This window comes from Phalangium opilio, unplaced genomic scaffold (genome assembly GCF_054372755.1).
Source record: "Phalangium opilio isolate 3A_F unplaced genomic scaffold, DU_Popi_V2 ptg000089l_1, whole genome shotgun sequence".
In the NCBI taxonomy this organism is placed as follows: Eukaryota; Metazoa; Arthropoda; class Arachnida; order Opiliones; family Phalangiidae; genus Phalangium; species Phalangium opilio.
This window is the reverse complement of record NW_028324194.1, coordinates 6,453,397-6,474,055: the sequence shown is the minus strand read 5'-3', so window position 1 is coordinate 6,474,055 and position 20,659 is coordinate 6,453,397. Positions and strand designations below refer to the sequence as shown.

At 38.6% G+C, this 20,659-nt stretch overlaps 2 protein-coding genes and 1 long non-coding RNA gene across 4 annotated transcripts; 1 reads left to right on the top strand and 2 right to left on the bottom strand.

Annotated features, from left to right (window-relative positions):
- Positions 1-19: 19 nt before the first annotated feature.
- On the bottom strand, positions 20-1,357 carry LOC149647222 (uncharacterized protein F54H12.2-like). Its single transcript, XM_089849609.1, has one exon. It carries the CDS (start codon positions 1,355-1,357, stop codon positions 20-22), a length of 1,338 nt encoding a protein of 445 aa, XP_089705735.1.
- Positions 1,358-5,628: 4,271 nt separating this feature from the next.
- Positions 5,629-6,646, bottom strand: LOC149647221 (uncharacterized). Its single transcript, XM_089850080.1, has 2 exons — positions 6,414-6,646; positions 5,629-6,332 (listed from the first exon to the last, which is right to left on the bottom strand). The coding sequence occupies exons 1-2, from the start codon at positions 6,518-6,520 to the stop codon at positions 5,654-5,656; spliced, it is 786 nt and encodes a 261-aa protein (XP_089706206.1). The 5' UTR covers positions 6,521-6,646; the 3' UTR covers positions 5,629-5,653.
- A 488-nt stretch (positions 6,647-7,134) lies between these two features.
- Positions 7,135-13,759, top strand: LOC149647220 (uncharacterized). 2 transcript variants are annotated; one of them, XR_016371897.1, is made up of 3 exons: positions 7,135-11,312; positions 12,706-13,601; positions 13,673-13,759. It is a non-coding gene; the product is annotated as an uncharacterized LOC149647220 (long non-coding RNA). The 2 variants fall into 2 exon arrangements; XR_016371898.1 differs by having other exon boundaries at positions 12,706-13,007; positions 13,091-13,713.
- Positions 13,760-20,659: the final 6,900 nt, after the last annotated feature.

Below are 20,659 nucleotides of genomic sequence, written 5' to 3'. Positions count from 1 at the left end.
TCAAGTTGTCGAGAGTCCATTATGAGCTTTGATCGAATAAAACGGCCCGGTTTTTGTCAATTTCAATCAAAGATTGGAATTCGGAATAGTAAACGACGGCAATTGTAGCCGGTAGCGCTTCGGCAAATATTAACTCCAATCGGACACTACCGTTCTTTATAAAGTTGAAACTTTCAGTCGAACTACCATTCAGGTCGGGGGTCAAGTCGAATACGAAAAGAGCATTACCATTGGCGAACTCGTCACGGTCAATGAAATTACCCTCGTCGATATTCCATTGTCCGGTTTGAAGAAAGAGATTGGCGTACGATCTCATACATAGGTTATCCTTAAAGTTGGGGTTTAAGGGTTTGTGGGGTACGCTAACCCCATCAACGGATAAGGTGATTTGAGTCACCGCTTCATTTTTAAAATTAAAAGGCGACATTTTATAATCACCCAAAAACGCGTTCTGGTCTACAAATCCAATTACAACTTTATTCGGTTGTTGACCGCTAAATAAATTGTCTTTGACTGCTATTTTACTTCCTTGAGATATGGAAAACGTATTACATTCCGTACGTGTTATGGGGTATTTCATCGTGGCCAATTCCAGGGTTTTGGCGTGTGATATCATAATCTCGGGGGTTAGTTTAACTCTTCTTATGAATAACGAAGCGTGGGTAAATATAACTTTCGCTTTATTTCCATCCGCATGTAAGCAGAATTCGTTGGGACTTTTGATAAATTTAAAATTCACATCGACCAGATTGGGGATAAAGCGATTTTGCTGACATATATCGGCGTGTACGACGCCAATCAAGTCTATAACCCCATTTTGGGCGAATTCACTCCGTTTCAAAAACCCTTCATTTTCGGAAAAGTCGTCAAAATGTCCCGCCGTATCTTTGTAGAATAGTGCCCCGGTCAAAAAACTCTTTTTCGCTGGACCACCAAATGTCAATAGCGTTTGAATCATGCTCTTGTATGCGTATTGTTGAGGACATGATGTAACTGATCTATCATTCAACGATACGTGTAGTTCACTAAAAAGACTGGAGAGTAATAGGTTTTCGGGTCCAACTTTATCCGCCTGAGTAGTTATATCACCATTCGCATCGTACACAGCGGCTTTAGGTAGAGACCCATCAGCTTTAACCACTTTTACTTGTAAATGCAGGAGCGTGTTTTTCAAGTCCATGTATGTCTCGGAGTTCCCGGTGACGGGAAATATAATAGCCTGATTTTCATCCACATTGGAGGTAGAGTTATACTCCACCCATTGACTTCCTACTATCCCAGTTTGGGTATATGGTACGTGAAAAACATTTAGTTCCGAGCTGACGCTGTTCATAGAGTTTGGGTGTGCGAGCGACATTACGAAAATATATCCGGGTGTAAAGATGACGACCTTCTCTTCTTCTTAGCTCGAACAGAACTGATGATGGGTGACACTTTGCGTTTCCTTTTACGTCCGTTTCCAGTTAGCTTGGTCACTTCTTCGGCGGCCCTTCTCAATGTTTCCTTACCCGCTTCTTTACCCCTAGTTCTCAATGCTTGTTTAATGGGTACACCGCTTGTATAATCCGTCGCAATTTTCGCGCCAGTGTTTAAAAACTTTCGACCTAGGAACGTGGCACCCCTTTTAAGTAATGGCATGGCCGATCTGAACGCCGAGGAGATAATTGACCCCAGGCCATAACCACGTTGCACGGCCAAACCTCTATATACTGGGATGGATCCATGTCCAATTTGATTTAGATAATAGTCCTCATAATCCTTAACAGAAACGTGACCCGTATTATATGAAGACATCCTTACACTTTGACAATCACGTCATAAATGGGGCGGAGATTGAATTCAACGTAGTTCTTATAACAAGTGCCAAGTTCTTCTGGGCCTGAAATGTAGAGTGACGTGAACTTTCCCACGTTCGAACTTAACCGGTTTACCCATTTCACTCATAATGTTTATTTCAATTGTTTGGAAGTTGTTTTTCGCTATGGGCATGTAATGGGGTTTAGCAAACTCTTTTTCCACCGTGTCACCATCTTTCCCGTTGATACTTATAATTCTTAAGAGAGGGACGTCAGAGTCTCCTACCGATCGAGACTGAATTATATCAGAGTATACGAATAAGGAGTGCATTCCAGCATCCATATCACAACTGAATGGGGCCGTCATAGAGGCGACCACAGTGAAGTCTTTTTTGGAATTCCTCGTGAACCCTAATATAATGGCAATTTCGCTTGGGATATAAAGTTGGTTCGTCCCTTTTAACTCAACCATCACCCGTCGATTTGGTTTGTTGTATGAAAACTCAACCCTAGATTTTATTTTTTCAGTAGCACCAGCATCGTCGTCGGCTGACAATATTTCGAGTAATTCCTCTACAGAACCGTAATATCCGGGAGGTATAATTATCGATATACCCCGGTTTTCATTCACTCCGTTAATTGTCTGTCCACTTTCACCAAAACCAGATCCCTCTTCTGGGAATTCATCCATTGCATCCGAAGCAACACCTACGAACGAATTATCCCAAATGCGAACTGCGCATTCCCTTTTTACATTATTCCAAGTTCTAGGATAGCTTATTTCAGCCAGAGCAACCTCGTGAGATCCCTCTAGAATTATAGGTTCTGGTAGATACGTTCTGAACTTGCTTATAGTATTTCCTTTGAAATATTGCGTTGACGAGTCAGAGGGTAGTGTGATGTAGAAACTCATTTTACGTCGATTTCTTGCACCCAGGAATCAAATTCGGAACTATACCCTCTCCACCGTACGAGGAGTTCTTTAGTACCGTCAGGTTTTTTACGTTTTCGTAATACTTTTTCAATTTTAAATTTACAGTTTTCTAGGTCCTTGCCAACTCTCTGTATTTCCTCTTTGTAGAACACACCGGAAATGAGCTCGGAGTTCAAATCCTTCAGTTTATATACCGGTGGATCTCTCGGGATTCGTTCTGTTACTTTGAATAGTTCTTCGGTATAATTGGCCAAATACCCTTTTTCAAACGTTCTTTTATTTTTGCTTATTCTAACTAAATCATCAATTTCAAAGGGGTATGAAACTGGCGGCGAAAAGTTTACTTTTCCGTACAAATTTAACCAGATTTCTTTCGAATTTTCCTCTGTCACTTCAGTGGGTTTGCATTTAATTGATTTGTGGTAGTTGTTATTATACGATTCCAATAAGTCGGGTAATACGTCAATGTATTTGTAGGTGTCGTTTTGTGTAAAATATCGGTACATTCGCTCCTTCAAGGTTCGATTAAATCGTTCAACTATACTGCATTTCACTTCCGAGTGTGTGGCGAAAAACTTGATATCCAAACGTTTCAATTCACTTTGCAGTTCTTTATTTAGAAATTCATTCCCATGATCCGACTGAACAATCTTGGGTTTTCTACCAGACTCTAAAACGGATCTAAACGCCGCAACCATCGTAGGTCCTTTCTTGTCTTTAATAGCGACGGCGAAAGCAAATTTACTGAATACGTCAATACAGCACAGTAGAAATCTATATCCGTCATTATGACGCTTAATGTTTTGCATGTCTGCCAGATCAAGTTGCCATTGTTCATCTATACCGTACACAATAGTCTTGTTCCTTCTGAAGTTGTGCCTCGCGGGTTTGTGCAGTGTATACGTGTCTTGACGTTGTAGGAACTCAATAACATCATTTAAGGAAACGTTAATCCTCTTTTCCCTCGCAGCCCTATATAGTCCTTGTACACCTCCGAAGCTCCCCGGATCTTTTTCATTGAAGTATATTTCTTCTAGTTTATCCATTAGTCGTACAGTTTAAGGTTTTTTGAGTATACCAATAAGCGAAATCAGATAACTCGATAATTATAATAAGAAATAATATCAAAAGCGCCGTAATAACTTTGGGATTATTTAAAAATGAAACGGACAGGGAGCTAAGAAGCCCTGTGGGAGAAGGGTCGTTACATCCTTCCATGATAACGTGTAAGTAATTTGTGAAAGAAATGAAACGTGGTATTGATATATATTCTTTATTTCAAGTTTATCCAAGTGTTGAGACCATTACCGTAGTGGGAATCTGGGGTTGGGGGATAATAATCAATGCTCGGTAAATCGCTTTTAGATACATCGAGATAGGTATTTGGTACAACACTCGTAGAGTTTCCAAATGGGAATTTGTTTCTCACGATAGTTTTTGGTACATTTTCTTTTATTAACATTTCGTAAAACTGATTTATTCCAACGACAGTGTGTTTCGGTTTACTTTTATAACCTTTAACTGATTCGTGTAAAATATCCATAATATTCGACCCGACGATTGGTTGCCCCCTGTATATGAGTTCCCCGTTAGGAGACCAATTAATCTTGGAGTTCATATCAATCCACTTGTATAAGGCAATGGCTGGTTTGAGGTGTGAATCTGGTATTGTCATGGCTATTTCAGAATACCAATCTTTCTTTTTCTGTTGTTTAACAGGTTTCTTCTTTTTTCTTTTGTTAATAGCACTCGTTAGTAAATGATTGTACATGTTAACTTTTTGCGTCTGGTTCAATTTGTTGTCTACCAAAACAGTCTTCGTATCCAAATTTTCACTATGTTCAACTTTTGGTTGTGAGTTTAATCGGCGGTAAACCTCTTCAGGTACCAATATCATCTTTCTAGCCATTTTTAATTGCTCTGCTTATAGCTGCACCAGCAGCAGTGCTAACAAGTGATAAAAGGGGTGCTAACAAGAGAGGTAAAAAACCACCTTTTTGAATAAGGATCTTTTTTCGTTTTGCTACGGTGCTTTGTTTAGATAACTTCCGTAACATTAGACAGTGCTTCTTCAATCGTTTCTTCTGGTCATCTGATAACTTCACGTTACCGCGTAGGACATTTATACAACATTCCACTATAGCCTTGATAGAGTCATTACTAGCGTGTTTGATAGCGTATTTTCTCTGACACGCATTACAAGTAGTCAGATACTTTAAGAAATGTTGATGCGTATGCACTCTTTTCATTTTGGAATATAGACTGCGGCTTCTTCGCCCGGTATGAGTCCCGTCCGTAGTCTATGATCATCTGACGTCGTTGGCTTTAAATCAACCCATAAATACCCAAAATCTCTAGCAATTGCCTGATGGAACGCGTCGATGACGTATTTACTATTAGTGGGACAAATCTGTTTGGCTAAATGAAATATAGCCGATTTATCTCGAGGAGATTTGAATATTATCAAGTAGTGGGCGTTTAAATTTAATGTTCTAATTTCCTTCCCGGGGTAATATAAATTTTGCATCAAAATAAAAACAGAGGTGTTTTTATGGTGCGATCCCCGTATGAACAAATTAGTTACATCCTTGTTATTAGATATTTCACAAAGTAAATCATCAAGTATAACAAAATTCTTGATATTGGGGTCTAATATATTCACATTTAATATACCTTCGTGAAATTCTACAGAAGGTGTGTGATCTAATACCGAATTAAATAATTTCGATTGATATTCAGTGTAACACCATATTATCCTATCTGGAGGGGGTGATATACATATATCTTTATACTTTATAAGGTTAGCTACAAAGTATGATTTTCCCGATTGTGTCGCCCCGGCTATGAGACCATTAAATGGGTGTTGTAAGCTGAAGTCCATTTTAAGGAATGAATCACTTTTTAAGAATCAATTGTTTTTTATTCACAAATATTCTTTGGCATTACATACGATTTGACCAATCATAGACTTACAAAATTCGTCACTTAAAAAAGTGCTTAGGGTAAATATCTTATAAATTTCAACATAATCAAGATTACTTATCGCGGTGTCAAAGTTCATTGAAACACGCATTTCCCACCCATTCAAACAATCGTGTTGAGTTTGAGAGGGGTGATCAATACTACATCCGTAACAACATTTACGGATGTTTGATTTCAATTGTTCTACAATACAATTTTTTAATAACACACGTACTCGACTCGCCTCGTTAAGAAATGTGACTACGTCTTTATACGTATCCATTAACGTCTTGGCAAGGTAGTGTCCAACGGCGAATCCCTTCTTTGTTGGGAAGAACTTGCCGTACATAGCACCTGTTCCAGGGTATAGTTCCCTGATGTCTATAATCTTACGGTCTCGATATGTTCGCAACTCCACACGCTTCGTTTCAGAACCGGTAAAGAACCATGATGTCTCCGGGGCGTCGTCGGTTTCGAAGAACTTGAATATTTCATCCTTCCTAGCGTATAGCTCGTGGAAATCGGACTGGTGAAGTATGAGTCCCGTAGAACTGTCTTTGAACCCTAGTCGTACGTCTAACTTCGGGGTAACCTCAATTACTTTCTCATCTGATAGGGGAAATAGCACTACGGCAGACATTCTGTCAAATAGAAAAAAAAATCTAAGTTTTATATCCAAACTATAGCTTTGAAAATAACAAGTCCACAAAAACTATACTTACATTGTACTTGTTGGATGGTCCTTCCTTCCTCGTCGAGCTTGAGTGAGATTGTGATGGTGGTTTAACTCAGGGTCCTGGCTATTTATACTATTTAATATGATCATCATCCTAGCTTTGACTGTACATTATTGGTGGGTTTTTTCGGGAAGATTATTCTCGAACAATCTACAACTTTGACTGTACATTTTACGTCATGGCCTTAAACAACGTTAACCTGGGTTTTATGGTGAATTTTAATTTTTCTCGAATGATCTAGAATAATCGGTAGAGCTGGGTTTTTACTGGGATTCTTTATTTTCCCCCAACGTCATCTGGAGTTTCATACCCCCTTAACCATTTGATTAATACGGGAGAAATTAATGGTTCAAATTTTAATCTAATTAACATATTAAAATACTGTTTATTTCTTAAATCATAATTCACTCTATCTTCATACTCCAATGTATGTACTTCTACATCCGAGAATCGAACACGCTTCATTGACCTGTCAATCAAAAATACCCCTTGCAGGTGCGGGGATGAGAGGGGTGAGTCAATCAAAAAACGCCCACTTACAGGTCTGAGAGAGGGGCGAGTCAATCAAAAAAAAAGGCATACGTTTTCTCACCCGCCATCTTGCAATCCTCAATCCTCAATCCTCATATCCTCAATCCTCAATCCTCAATCCTCCCTGCCTTCCACTGTACCTGTGCCAGTATCGGCACGAAGACCCTACTAATGACCTTTTCAACAGGCGTCCAAGAAACATTAAAACTATTATTCACATATAAACCATGACACTTTTGTCTCAACATTTTCCCAACTTTGGGATCGTCAAACTCAATCCAAACCCTGAACGGGATTTTCTCCCCGAGCCTATTAGTACCATACTCTATCTTTCTTAACCAACCGGTCGCACCGTTAGTTAATCCGTCAGAAGTGTCAACATTATTGGTCATCATATACCTTGCACCACACGCAAGAGTCAATTCTTTGGGTAGACCATACGTATCAGACGTTGCTAAGGTTCCAATTTGGGACAGAATGTTTTTTTTAACTTCACTAGTAAGGTCACCATTTACAACATCCACTGAAACTGAAACAGCCTTTTCCGTATTCATGTTTAAAAGCTTAACTTGATTGAATTGGTTTACTTCCGCATTAGTGGCGAAAAGGTGTATCGCCTCTTTCGGGGGTACACGCTCAGTGTTTACTTCCAAACTACTAAAAAAGTCGATATCGTTCTGAGTCATATTTCCCACAGCCATTCTATTCAAAGCCTCAGCAAATCTTTTGTCATCTTTTTGTGTCATTATTTCCTCAAGTTCAGCAAATTCAAATTGCTCCCATATTGGGTTACCAATCAACGATGCGTACGGATTATCTGTCTCACTTTGAGGTTGAAACGCGAAATAATCGCGGACTGGCCTCAACTGGTTAAAGTCTCCAACTAATAGAACAGACACACCACCAAAATAATCAGGGCAACCCATAATCTCTTGTAATCTAGAGTTTACTCGATTAAAAACTTTCGATCCAACCATGGAAATTTCGTCAATTATTACTAATTTTACTTGACCATATAGTAGCCTACATTTATGAAGAGTTTCACTTTCCAACCTCGATATATTTCCACCAAATTGGCTAACGGGTAAACTAAACGTACTGTGCAAAGTTGCCCCACATATATTAAAGGCAGCCTTGCCCGTAGGTGCGCAACGGATAACTTTGGCTTCCGATGGATTACTCCCAGGTTGTTTGTTGTAAAACCTTGACACAGATTCAAATATAGCACTAATCAAAAGGATTTTTCCAACACCAGCGCCCCCTGTAACAAAGAGGCGCAACGGGGTTTCTTTGCTTTTTACATGATACAGAACATGGTAATATATCTCTCTTTGTTTTGAATTCAGTTTTCTAAGAAGTGCATTGTACTCTGAATCATTAACTAACGTTATTGAAGGGGCAACAGTATTTCCAGCATTACCATCCACAATATCTCTATTGATATTTCCTACAGAATCTTGAACCGTATTAATTAAAAAATCCGAATCATCCATAGCTAGAGACCTATCAATTTCATTTCTATGTTCTAATTCAGGCTGCATATTAGTAATATCCACTTCAATTTCCCCATTTTCAAAATCTGCTATGGCCTGATCAACGGCCTCTTCGTCAATTTCGTTATGAAATTCTTTCCTAACTTGATTAATAGTTTCGAGACAAAGCTCATATTCCGATTTAATATTCTTCGTCAAAATATCATTAATTTCATCGCGCCAGGGCTTAAACAACATTATTTGTTCACGATAAAAGTTGTCGGGATCTTTTTCCAAATTGAATCTTCTGTACCGTATAATTTTAGAATGGCCACGTTTCCTGATAAACCCTGAGCCATCTTTAAGTTTCAGCCACTTACCACAAGATTCAATTTCATTACTCTCTCCCTCATCAACGTGATTGAGGGTGGCTTTAGTCACTCTACGGGATTTGGAAAATTCGTACCAGGCACCAAATTGAGCTAAGGTTATTGCCTCTAGTTCCTCTGGCCTTTGGGCATAATGTTCTACAATCCCAGAGGCAAAAATATCCGTACTGTCATCTGGTAATTCCTCAAGCTCAACTCTACTCTTAATAATGTGTACGCGATTTTCAGGGGCATTAGTGTTTATAAAGATGCAGGCGCGACTACACCGGGAGACAGGAATTTGTAAACCACTGTAAGCCGCTTCCTGCGCGCTTACCTCGTGGGCATTCAAGAACTGATTAGCTATTAGTTTTAACTTCTGTTTTACTGTGCATTTATCATTTTTCGCTTGTTTAGAAGCTTCGCGTAGAAGCAATGACATTCCACGTTGAGACTTCCCTATATATGACACAATATACATAACTAGCGCGTAAGCATCGAGAACGAATTGGATGTCCATATTCGCTTGCCAAAGACGCAAAGCGCAGGAATTGTACGGATTAACTCTAGTATCTTTGGGGTGTCTTTTCAATAAAACTGTTTTCCTTTTTAGATCATAAGTAACGGCATTAATGTATTCCTCTTCCGTCATACGTAACTTAGCCAACAACTCCTCAAAACTATCTACCCACATTTCTTTTTCCTTTGACTGCAAAATCTCATACAATTTTTTAGACATTTTCTTACGTTCGTGTTCCTCCTCAACGCTACCAAGCTTTCTTAAATTGGGATCATAAATTATGGTTCTGGGCATGGGTGGAAAAGGAATTCCAAAACGACAAACAGAAATATTATTAACCTTCTTTCTACAAGTCGTTGTGTGTTTATGAACTTGTAAACGTGTTAATAAGTCTAGATGTTCGTCATTGTGCTCACCAGCACAAGAAATAACTTTATCAACAAACTCCTCAACTTCCTTGACATTTGAAAAATCATCCTTAAGTTTTGGAGCATCTTTTATCCAAATTAAGCCATGTTGGTGGGGCGAGCCCCTTTGCTGTATTTCAACTCTAAAATAATAATCTTCTATAACACCAAGAGGACCTAATTTATTCAGAGCCTTTAGAAGAGCCCGAAAACGGTGGTCAAAATATCTTGCGCAAGTAACAGGATCATCCTGAATCAGTTTCGCCCTTTCAGAAAAACTTAAATTATTAATATCATCGTTCGATAAACGGTCCTGCCCAGAGGTTACTCTTAAAATATTTAAAAGCTCCGGCCATTTACTTTCCGCAGCAGAAAACGTTATGAAAAAGGTTGCAGAACCCAGCTGTCTGATCATACCCATCAACTCTTTCTGCCTGTGTTGCCAATAGGAAGGAGAGCTCTGTATTCTTTCTAAAACTCTAAAACCATCATCCTGCTTAATTAATGCATCAAGAGAATCTGCAGAGGCTAACAGCCCAGCAGTATAATTCGAGCCATCTGCTCTTGTAGTTTTTCTCATGCAAACTTGTATAGCTTGACTAAGTTTCAAAGTTTCTAATTTGACAAAAGAATAAAACAATTTCGAGGGATTCTTGGCACAGCGCCTATCGGTATTACGAAGCTCCCACTTAAAAATATCACCAAAACTCCCCTTAACCTTCAGGTTTCTTTTTTGACCTACGTAAATGCTAGGGAATGACAATTCTTCCGCATCCTCGTCAAAGAGTAAAGACATTGGGGTTTGACCTTCACCAGGAGCAAACTTAATATGCATTGTATTAGTTGGTAAGAAATCTTTCAAGGAAACTAATAATGTGTCTTGATTCCCAACTGGTAACGAACTACTTTCGTTGGGTTCATTCCACATATCATCGCTGTCATTACCTGTGTTTTGTGACACTAGTGGATTATCTCTTGAAATATTATCTTCATTAACCTGACGGTCATTTTCATCAACAATAAAATCAAGTTCTTCAGGAATTGGATCTAATATATCACTCTTAATTGTAATTCCATGTTTAACATACAAAGGGGTATTCACAAGAACATTAAGGGCTTCTAGAATTACTTTCGGTCTAACAGTTTCATACAAAAACGGTGTGTTATACTGCATTCTTCTCATGAACTCAATTTGAATTGTATCCGTGTCTCGAGGTAACCTAGGTAAAACCGACACAGTGGACTCTACATTAATAGGAACGTTGACCACATTTCCTTTAATTCCCCTTTGTTGGTCACATCCTAGCCTTCTTATTTGCATGAAAGGTATTCGTGGTGATATCATTCTTTCTTCTAAATTACTAATGTTAGCTAATTCCGTAGGAATTTCAGGAAACTGAAATCCATTTTCCCTTGCAAATTTTGGAATTTGGTTTCTCTTAACAGCTTTATTACAAGTACTGCACAAAAATATTTCCTCATCCAACTCTCGTCGTTCAATACCAGGGACTGACAAAAAATCAATGGACTTAACTAACGTGCCAGATGACTTAAAAAAAAGATTTGAACATCCCTCACACGGAAAGGTTGGACCTTCTTTTATGCTGTCAAAATATGTCTGCTCTATAAACAAAGGATTTGCTCGCCTATCTGCCGCAGAAGATCTATTTCTAGAACGTTCAGAAGTTCTAAAACCTATATCTTCACGCCTGGCAGCCATACCCATCTGGTTTCTGGCTCGTTCACCATCCCTATACTCTGGGTCTTGGCGCTTAGCTGACTTATGTAACTGATTTCTATCACGTTCATTATCTCTGTATTCTGGATTTTGGCGCTTAGCTGACTTATGTAACTGATTTCTATCACGTTCATTATCTCTGTATTCTGGATTTTGGCGTTGAGCCGCCATACCCATTTGGTTTCTTGCTCGTTCACCTTCCCTATACTCTGTATCTTGGCGCTTAGCTGACTTATATGACTGGTTTCTATCACGTTCATTATCTCTGTATTCTGGATTTTGGCGCTTAGCTGACTTATGTAACTGATTTCTATCACGTTCATTATCTCTGTATTCTGGATTTTGGCGTTGAGCCGCCATACCCATTTGGTTTCTTGCTCGTTCACCTTCCCTATACTCTGTATCTTGGCGCTTAGCTGACTTATATGACTGGTTTCTATCACGTTCACCTTCTCTATACTCTGGGTTTTGGCGCTTAGCTGACTTATATGACTGGTTTCTGACACGTTCTTTCTCCCTATACTCTGGATCTTGGCGTTCGGTAGCCTTACTTATTTGGTTCCTAACACGTTCGCTAGCTCTATACCATTCATCGAGCCTCTTTACCTTGTTGGAAAATGTGCCACCCGGATTTTCAATTTCACTATTTGACTCCTTCCCATTATTACTATATTCTTCATTTTGCCTCAAAATTCTTAATCTCTCTAACGGATACACATTACCATGAGACGTACAGGGTACTTGTTCATCGTTCCCGATAATATTAGTAAAATATGGATTATTATTATGTAAAACTTTTGGTTCCTCATTCCCTACGTTTAAAGAACTTTCACTAGGGCTTTTATCAATTTCATTACCCTTCGTAGCATCATGGCTAACTGGACGGGTGGTAGGACCAACATTGGGTGTACTAGAACTTGTTTCTAAAACGTTAACCTTTCTTTCAGCTGCTAACACTCTTCTCCTTTCATTTTCTCGTTTCCTAAATTCAGGATCTGACCTCTTAGCCCTCATTCTATCCCTTGCTTTACGCTTTCGGATTTCCTCTTTACTTAAATAATTATCGTCCTCCATTTTAATAAATCCTACAATACTCACAAAATAAGCGGTCACACTTATTTTCCTCAATTCTTCAACTTTCGCAAATGTTATTTCGTCAGTAGTTAATTGATAGCCTACTGCCTTCAGAATTCTAAATTCGAATAAATCCAGCGGTTAAAAAAAGGTCTTTTTACAACTAGGTGGGCGTATCAACTCAACTATGTCTTCCCATCATGTTTAAAAGATATACATGGCTTGCCAGCATTGATTAGATTTATGCCGTTTCCCATTAATAAGCATTTTCTATAGAGTAATTTTCTTGGATTGAGAAGGAAAGTGCCCTTAAAATTAAATTAAATGCAGCTATGTCTAATCAAATATTTCTCCATGGTGGCAGATTGCTAGCAGCCAATGGAAAACGGCATTAATGACAAGCAATTGCTATTGAATTTCTAATAAAGAATAAGTCTGGCGTGTAAAAAATATCTCTTTACAACTAGGGGTTAGTACGAGTACTCTTATCGTCACATTTAAAAAGATATTCATAGATTGCCAGCATAATTACTACCTTTGATCTTACTGCAGTTATATTATCTCTAACCATACAAGCAAGGAGGATGCACTAAGGAGTTGAAGTGTATAAAAGAAATACGAAATACTCTTGCTTATGTTAGACAGATTAGCTTGAGACAGTCAAACGGAAAAGACTGTTATTTAAATTTAATCGACATCGCTACTCTGTTTTCAATGAAAAAATACTTAAATTGAATTTTAAGAAAGTAACTTAATTACTCGTTTTATACTAATAAATTTATTAAGCCTATAATTCCTATATCTTATTTCTATCGATGCCGCAAGCAGGGAAAGATATCATTACTCGTCCTGTATTGGCGTTGGAGAGAGTTTCCATGACTTGTAATAGAATGGAGTAATACCTTGCAAACTCGCAATTTATTAACTATGCAATGAATATGCATATCAACTTCACACGCAATCTTCATTACTCGTTCTATATAAACTTTGACGGGTCTTGTTCCAAGAAAGATGTTTTTCTTAAATAATTAAATTAATATAATTGATATTAATTATTTTAATCGTCAGTATTTTACCTTAATTTTAGTTAAGTCGATTTAAGAAACTTTATTCCTAAAATCATTTTAAACATAGCTATTGTTAACGTTTAACTTCGAGCGAACACCGTCTTCGGAATGTTTGGAAATTTAGGGTATATAAGGCGATTGATTAACAGTAAGGAGATAAGAAAAAGCGCAACTGCGAAAACCTTTGGTGGCGATCCCACCATAGGGAGGCTAGAAGTTTCTCGTAACCCTAGCTGATCGCCGCGTATATCTTAACCTTGACGACGCTAATGGAGTAGAAGCCAAAGCTACAGATTGGCATGCATGTGGAATGCACGAAAGACCAGAAGATGGTGGTGTTTAGAAGCCAGTAAATACAGGCTGGTATGCATGTGGAATGCACGAAAGAGCAGAAGGTGGTGGTGTTTAGAAGCCTGTAAATTCAGGCTGGTATGCATGTGGAATGCACGAAAGAGCAGAAGGTGGTGGTGTTTAGGAGCCATGAAGAAGAGGATACGGCGTCTATGTGTTATAGATGGAGAACTAGTGCGTTGTGGTGGTGTTAGAGCAACAATATTATCAATTTCTGCGACTTGCGAAGGCAGTGCGGAAATTGCAAACACCTTTGCTCCGATTTACCAACTGCGAACGCGGTGACGGACAGAGACACAGACACGTCCGGTGTAATACCTCTCCGTGACGTCATCGACACTCGGAGAGGTAAAAAGTCTGTAGCTACTACCCGTTTACCATTAGCCCTTTTACTATTCCAATTGCCACCATGATCTTTTCTTCTATTATAAGATCTTAACCTGATTATTTAATAGTGTATTTAACTTTCGGCTCACTCTGAACCGTTGATGTCTCTTCATTTCAGACACGAAAATCAAAGCCACAAGTTCACTTCACCTCAGGCCTCAATTATTTACTCTTTGTTTCACTAAGCCTATTGCGGATGATACTTAATATACCCGCCGGAGTCTAGGTCTTAGTTTTCTTCATGAAATCACTAAACCAGGGATTATTCTATATACAGATGTAGTATAGCTTAAGTAATATATAAACAGCCATTTCAAATAACAATATTAAAAAAAATCTTTGGAATATCAAAATGAAACAGAGCTTTAAAGCTACAAAAGTACTAAATGCAACATAATTACGAAAAATACTTCCACATATTCACTTTATATTATGTAAAAAGGGAATATTAAGGTTCTGTATGATTTCTTAACACATCAACACAAGGCTAACTGCTAACGCGACGCACTAGTGTAACAATGGACGGACACACACAGACAAAAACATAGACTGCTTTTTAACTCTTTCCGTATTAATTTTGAGTTAAGAAACAAGATTATCTTTAATATTTAAATAAATATAATTATTTTTAATTATTTTAATCTTCAATAATTAACATTAATAATAGTTAAATCGTTTAAAATAAAGTTATACCTATTATCATCTAAAACTTTGCTAATATTGACGTTTAAAGTGAAGGGTACCCCTCTTGCCCGCTTTCTTCAAATTTTGGGGTATATATACGATTCGTTTCCATTATAATAGTAAGGAAAAAGCGCAATTGCGAAAACCTTTGGTGGCGATCCCACCTTAGGGAGGCTAGACGTTTCTCGTAACCCTAGCTGATCGCCGCGTATATCCTAAAACCAAACGATGATAATGGAGTAGAAGCCAATGAGACAGATTGGTGTCTATGTGGAATAGACGGAAGACCAGTAGATGGTGGTGTTAGAAGCCAGAATGTACAGACTGGTGTCCAAGTGGGATGGACAAAGACCAGAAGATGGTGGTGATTAGAAGCCAGTATGTACAGACTGGTGTCCATATGGGATGGACGAAGACCAGAAGATGGTGGTGATTAGAAGCCAGTATGTACAGACTGGTGTCCATGTGGGATGGACGAAGATCAAAAGATGGTGGTGATTAGAAGCCAGGAAGTACAGACTGGTGTCCGTGTGGGATGGACGAAGATCAAAAGATGGTGGTGATTAGAAGCCAGGAAGTACAGACTGGTGTCCGTGTGGGATGGACAAAGACCAGAACATGGTGGTGTGAGAACTCAAGTAGAGGAGCCATTTCCGTGACTGTGAAAGCAGTTCGGAAATGGCGAACACGTTTGCTCCGATTTGTAAACTGCGAACGCGGTCACGTGGGGTCTGACAGACAGACACACAGACAGACACACAGACAGACACACAGACACGTCCAGTGTAAAACCTCTCCGTGACGTCATCGTCACTCGGAGAGGTAAAAAGATGTAAAGTTTTTTGGAACTTTGGGCGTAACTTCCTATTATTTATATTTGCCTTTGATAATTATATCACGTTTTTAGGTCCAAAGATCGAAACACGTGAAGTCGATACAGACAGACAATCTTTGTAATATTGTGAACCGTTTGGAGGACTAATGTCAAATGCAAATTCGTAGGTAGGATGATCCGGTAAGTCAAACTTATAAATAACCTGCTTTTTATAATAAAATCCTAGTCAATAGAAAGAAAGGCAAAGCTGACGGGAAAAGAGTGAAAAGACCCATTATTATCTTCCATCATTGAGAAGCCGAGTTCAGGAGTAAAAAGGCCAGAGTCATTCGGTTGATGAGCTGTAAAAGCTTGTACCATCCAACCCTGGCGATGGTAAAATATCCCTGAATAATAGAGATTATATTTTAAGGGTGCCTTCACATTTGCGAAAGAAATTGTTTGTCACTGGTTACAAAATGGAGCTTGTCATGAAGTGAGTGAGGTAGGTCATAGATTTGAGGTAAAGCGACATACGCCTAGTGAGGTGCTGTCAAATTTGGGCTTAGTATTGCAGACTAAATAGGAAGATGGACTGCAAAAATAACTGAGTGTCAGTGTAGTCAATTTTCGCTTGTCGTTCTCGCACTAAGTCTCTAGCACTACGAAGTACAAGTAGTGTTATACTCATGGAACGTATCTTATGAATTTATGGTAGGACGCACCCTTCCAATTTCTAGTGATAGTATATTTTGTTATCCCAACCAGTAAATGAAATTCGATTCGCGTCCATGCTGGCGCCAGTATACAGTTAATAGTTTTTGATGACTCATCTTCAAGGTCAATCGCACTTCACCTACGCTCTCCTTACAGCCTTACTTTCTTTTCTTTTTCTATTTGCGTTTGCTCAACCCCAGTGATCCTGAAAATCCCAGAATAAAAAAGCGTTAAGGGTGCCTTCCCATGTGTGCTAGAATTTAGAAATTCGCGAGGAACTGTAATATTTCATTTCATTGTTATTTAAAGCGGTGTATAACTAACAATTGGAAAGCATGTGGGAAATCACCTTAGACTAAAATCGAGAAAAATGGAGAGCCGAGACAGGAAACATTCCCCCTTTCTAGTGATTTTTACCTCTCCGAGTGACGATGACGTCACGGAGAGGTATTACACTGGACGTGTCTGTGTGTGCCTGTCACCGCGTTCGCATTTGGCAAATCGGAGCAAACGTATTCGTAATATCAGAAATATATGACTTTACACGAAGTTCACTTCAATAATGGTTAGTATCGTGGACATCATCTATGAAGAGAAAACCGGAAAAAAAAACTTTGCAAGAGTGAAGAGGCGTGAATTTTTTACCCCTCCCGACGCGCGCTAGTCGCGAAGAGAAAAATTTTTCCTCTCGAGAGAGAACTGTGATAAATGGCCACTGCCAAGATAATCTGACGTTTCCTAGAAACGGCGAGATTCAACTATATTTCGCGCAAGTGAGAAGCCGCTGCATAAGATACAACCATGATACGATTGTAAGAAAAGCACATTTTTCTCACTACGCGACGCTAGTGTTTTTATTTTCACCTCTCTGCCTCGCTGTTCGGGAGGAACGGTACCGTTTCTAGCCTGTAAAAATACTTCATAGATGATGGCCGGCGCGAGGTAGGGAGAAGTGAACTTCGTGTAAAGTCATGAGCTACTGGTAATATTCGAACTGCGATCCCAGTTCACAGAAAGCTTTATGGCTTCTACTCCATTATCATAGTTAGGGTTAAGATCAACGCTGCGATCGGATAGGGTTAAGAGAAACGTTAAGCCTACCAATGGCATGGCTTCCACCAAAGGTTCACGCAATTGCGCTATTTATTACCCCCTTATCTGAAATCAATCGCCTTATATTCCCTAAATTTGCAAAATGTCTTGAAGAGGCATACGCTTGAATTCAAACGTCAACAATAGCTATGTTTAAAATGATTTTAGGAATAACATTTCTTAAAATGACTTAACTAGAATTAAGGTAGATTACTGACAATTAAAATAATTTATATCAATTGTGTTTATTTAACTATTTAAGAAAAACCTCTTAATTATGTCGATAGCCCTCGTCTCGACTCGGAGAGGTTTATTTTGGTTTCCGAACTTGTTCCTTTTACTTCTCTCTCTCTTGTTTTGGCGTAATGATTCCGGAGAAGTGATTCCGAAAAAAGGGAAACTTCGAGAGAGAAACACGTGTCCTGGATCCCGAAGACATTTTTTCAACCTCAAAACTCTCTTCATATTTGTCTAGAGAATTATTTTCCTTTCTATAAGGAGCCTTCGTTTTCATTCCTAGATTTTTTCAGTCCCATTTTTAATAAATACGGATTAAACTATCAGATTTATTTTAAGAAAAAAATATTATTATTTCTTCTCGAAATGTCTAAAAATATCCTTGATGAGTTCTTTGGAAACTCAAAAATATTATCTGAAGAATCATCCCACATCTTTTCAATTAGTTTTATCATAAGTTTATAAGATATGTTCCATAAGTTTGTCACTGGTTACAAACTGGAGCTTGTCATGAAGAGAGTTAGTCATAGATTCAGGGTAAAGCGACGCCTGGTGAGGCGCTGCTGTCAAAGGCTTAGTACAAACTAAATAGGAAGATAGAAGTCCTGGAAAATTAACCAAGTATAGTCAGTTCTCGCTTGTCGTTCTCGAACTAGCTCGAGCTGTGAGTCTCAAGCATTACAAACTATAGGTACTGTCATACTTATGGAAGGAACATATCTTATAAACTTGTGGTCAGACCTAAAGTCAGATAAAAAAGTTAAAAGATAAACTATAGATAAGGAAATAGACTTCTAGGTGATATCACAATAGAGACGGACTTTAGGGCTGCGTTCAGTAACCGGCATCAAAAACATCGATGACTAAAAGATGACATCGATGTCTTACTGAACGGTTTTTCGCGTCTTTGGGCGTGACGTCATGATGCTCATCGGATGCCCATCAGAAAAATCAGCTGTGAGAGGAGGTTTTTTTGATGAGCATCGGATTCATGACGTAAATTTCGTCATTTTGCGCCGCTACAATTAAAATAATGTAGAATTGACAAATATTATCCTTATGAATAATAATACTAAAAAGCAATATATTATTTCGGTAAAAAATGGATTCTGACAGAATTTTGATTTAATTGATAAATTGAAGTACAATATCTTTGTATATATCTCGGATTTATTATTTAAGCCTCTGCCGTAACGTTATTACCTCTCCGTGTGACGTAGTCCAGGAGAGGTTCTGTAACGGCCGTGTCTGTCTGTGTGTCTGTGTGTCTGTCTGTCTGTCTGTGTGTGTGTCTGTCTGTCGTTACACCCACGTGACCGCGTTCGCAGTTTGCGTATCGGAGCAAACGTGTTCGCCATTTCCGAACTGCTTTCACAGTCACGGAAATGGCTCCTCTACTTGAGTTCTCACACCACCAATCTTCTGGTCTTTGTCCATACCACACGGACACTAGTCTGTTCTTACTGGCTGCTAATCACCACCATCTTCTGGTCTTCGTCCATTCCACGTGGACACCAGTCTGTACATACTGGCTTCTAATCACCACCATCTTCTGTTCTTTGTCAATCCCACATTGACACCCGTCTGCACTTACACTGCCTTCTAACACCACCATCCACTGGTCTTCCGTCTATTCCACATAGACACCAATCTGTATCATTGGCTTCTACTCCATTATCATCGTTTGGTTTTAGGATATACGCGGCGATCAGCTAGGGTTACGAGAAACGTCTAGCCTCCCTAAGGTAGGATCGCTACCAAAGGTTTTCGCATTTGCGGTTTTTCCTTACTATTATAATGGAAACGAATCGTATATATACCCCAAAATTTGAAGAAAGCGGGAAGAGGGGTACCCTTCACTTTAAACGTCAATATTAGCAAAGTTTGAGAAGATAATAAGTATAACCTTATTTTAAACGATTTAACTATTATTAATGTTAATTATTGAAGATTAAAATAATTAAAAATAATTATATTTATTTAAATATTAAAGATAAACCTCTCGTGCAAAGAGAGAGATTATCATTGCCTCCTATATCTACCAAGGCCCGTGCATGCGATGTATTTCCTTCATTGCCTCCTATATCTATCAAGGCCCGTGCATTGTGATATATTTCATTCATTGCATAAACATAAGCGAGATTGTTTTGGGAAAAAAATACTGCTTCCACTAATGCGTTTATACTCCTTGTTACTGTTGTATAGAGTAATCATGATAAAAGCTTAAAAAATTACGAGAGGACAGACCTTTTTTATACTCATTCAAAAATATTTTTTGGTGCTAAGACTGCTTTAAAAAATCCAAACGGTTAGGCATTGGTAAAAAAGACAAATGATATTTTTCAAATCTTATGAGATAACGCCCACCTAGTTGAAAATTGCCGTTTTTTATCCGCGGGAGCCATTCCTTATGAGAATTTCGATGCTAGTAGGTTGTCAATTAAACTACCGGTATATTATTGTTGTTGGAAATTGGATATTAAGTCAAATTAAGTGGTTGTAAAGAGCCAGCAGGTTTTTGCCACTTCTTTTTGTGAGTATTTGATTTTTATATGTAAAATGGAGGAAGATAATGTTGAGAGTAAGGATGAAATGCGAAAGCGCAAAGCGCGGGAAAGGATGAGGGCAAAAGGTCGACGTTTTCATTGGATACTTAAGGTTATATAATCTTCTCGACACGGAGAGGTAATATTTTGGTTTTCCCGACTTGTCATAATATCGTCGCCATTAAGAAAAGCATCGATTACACAAAACTGTGCCGTTCAACAACTG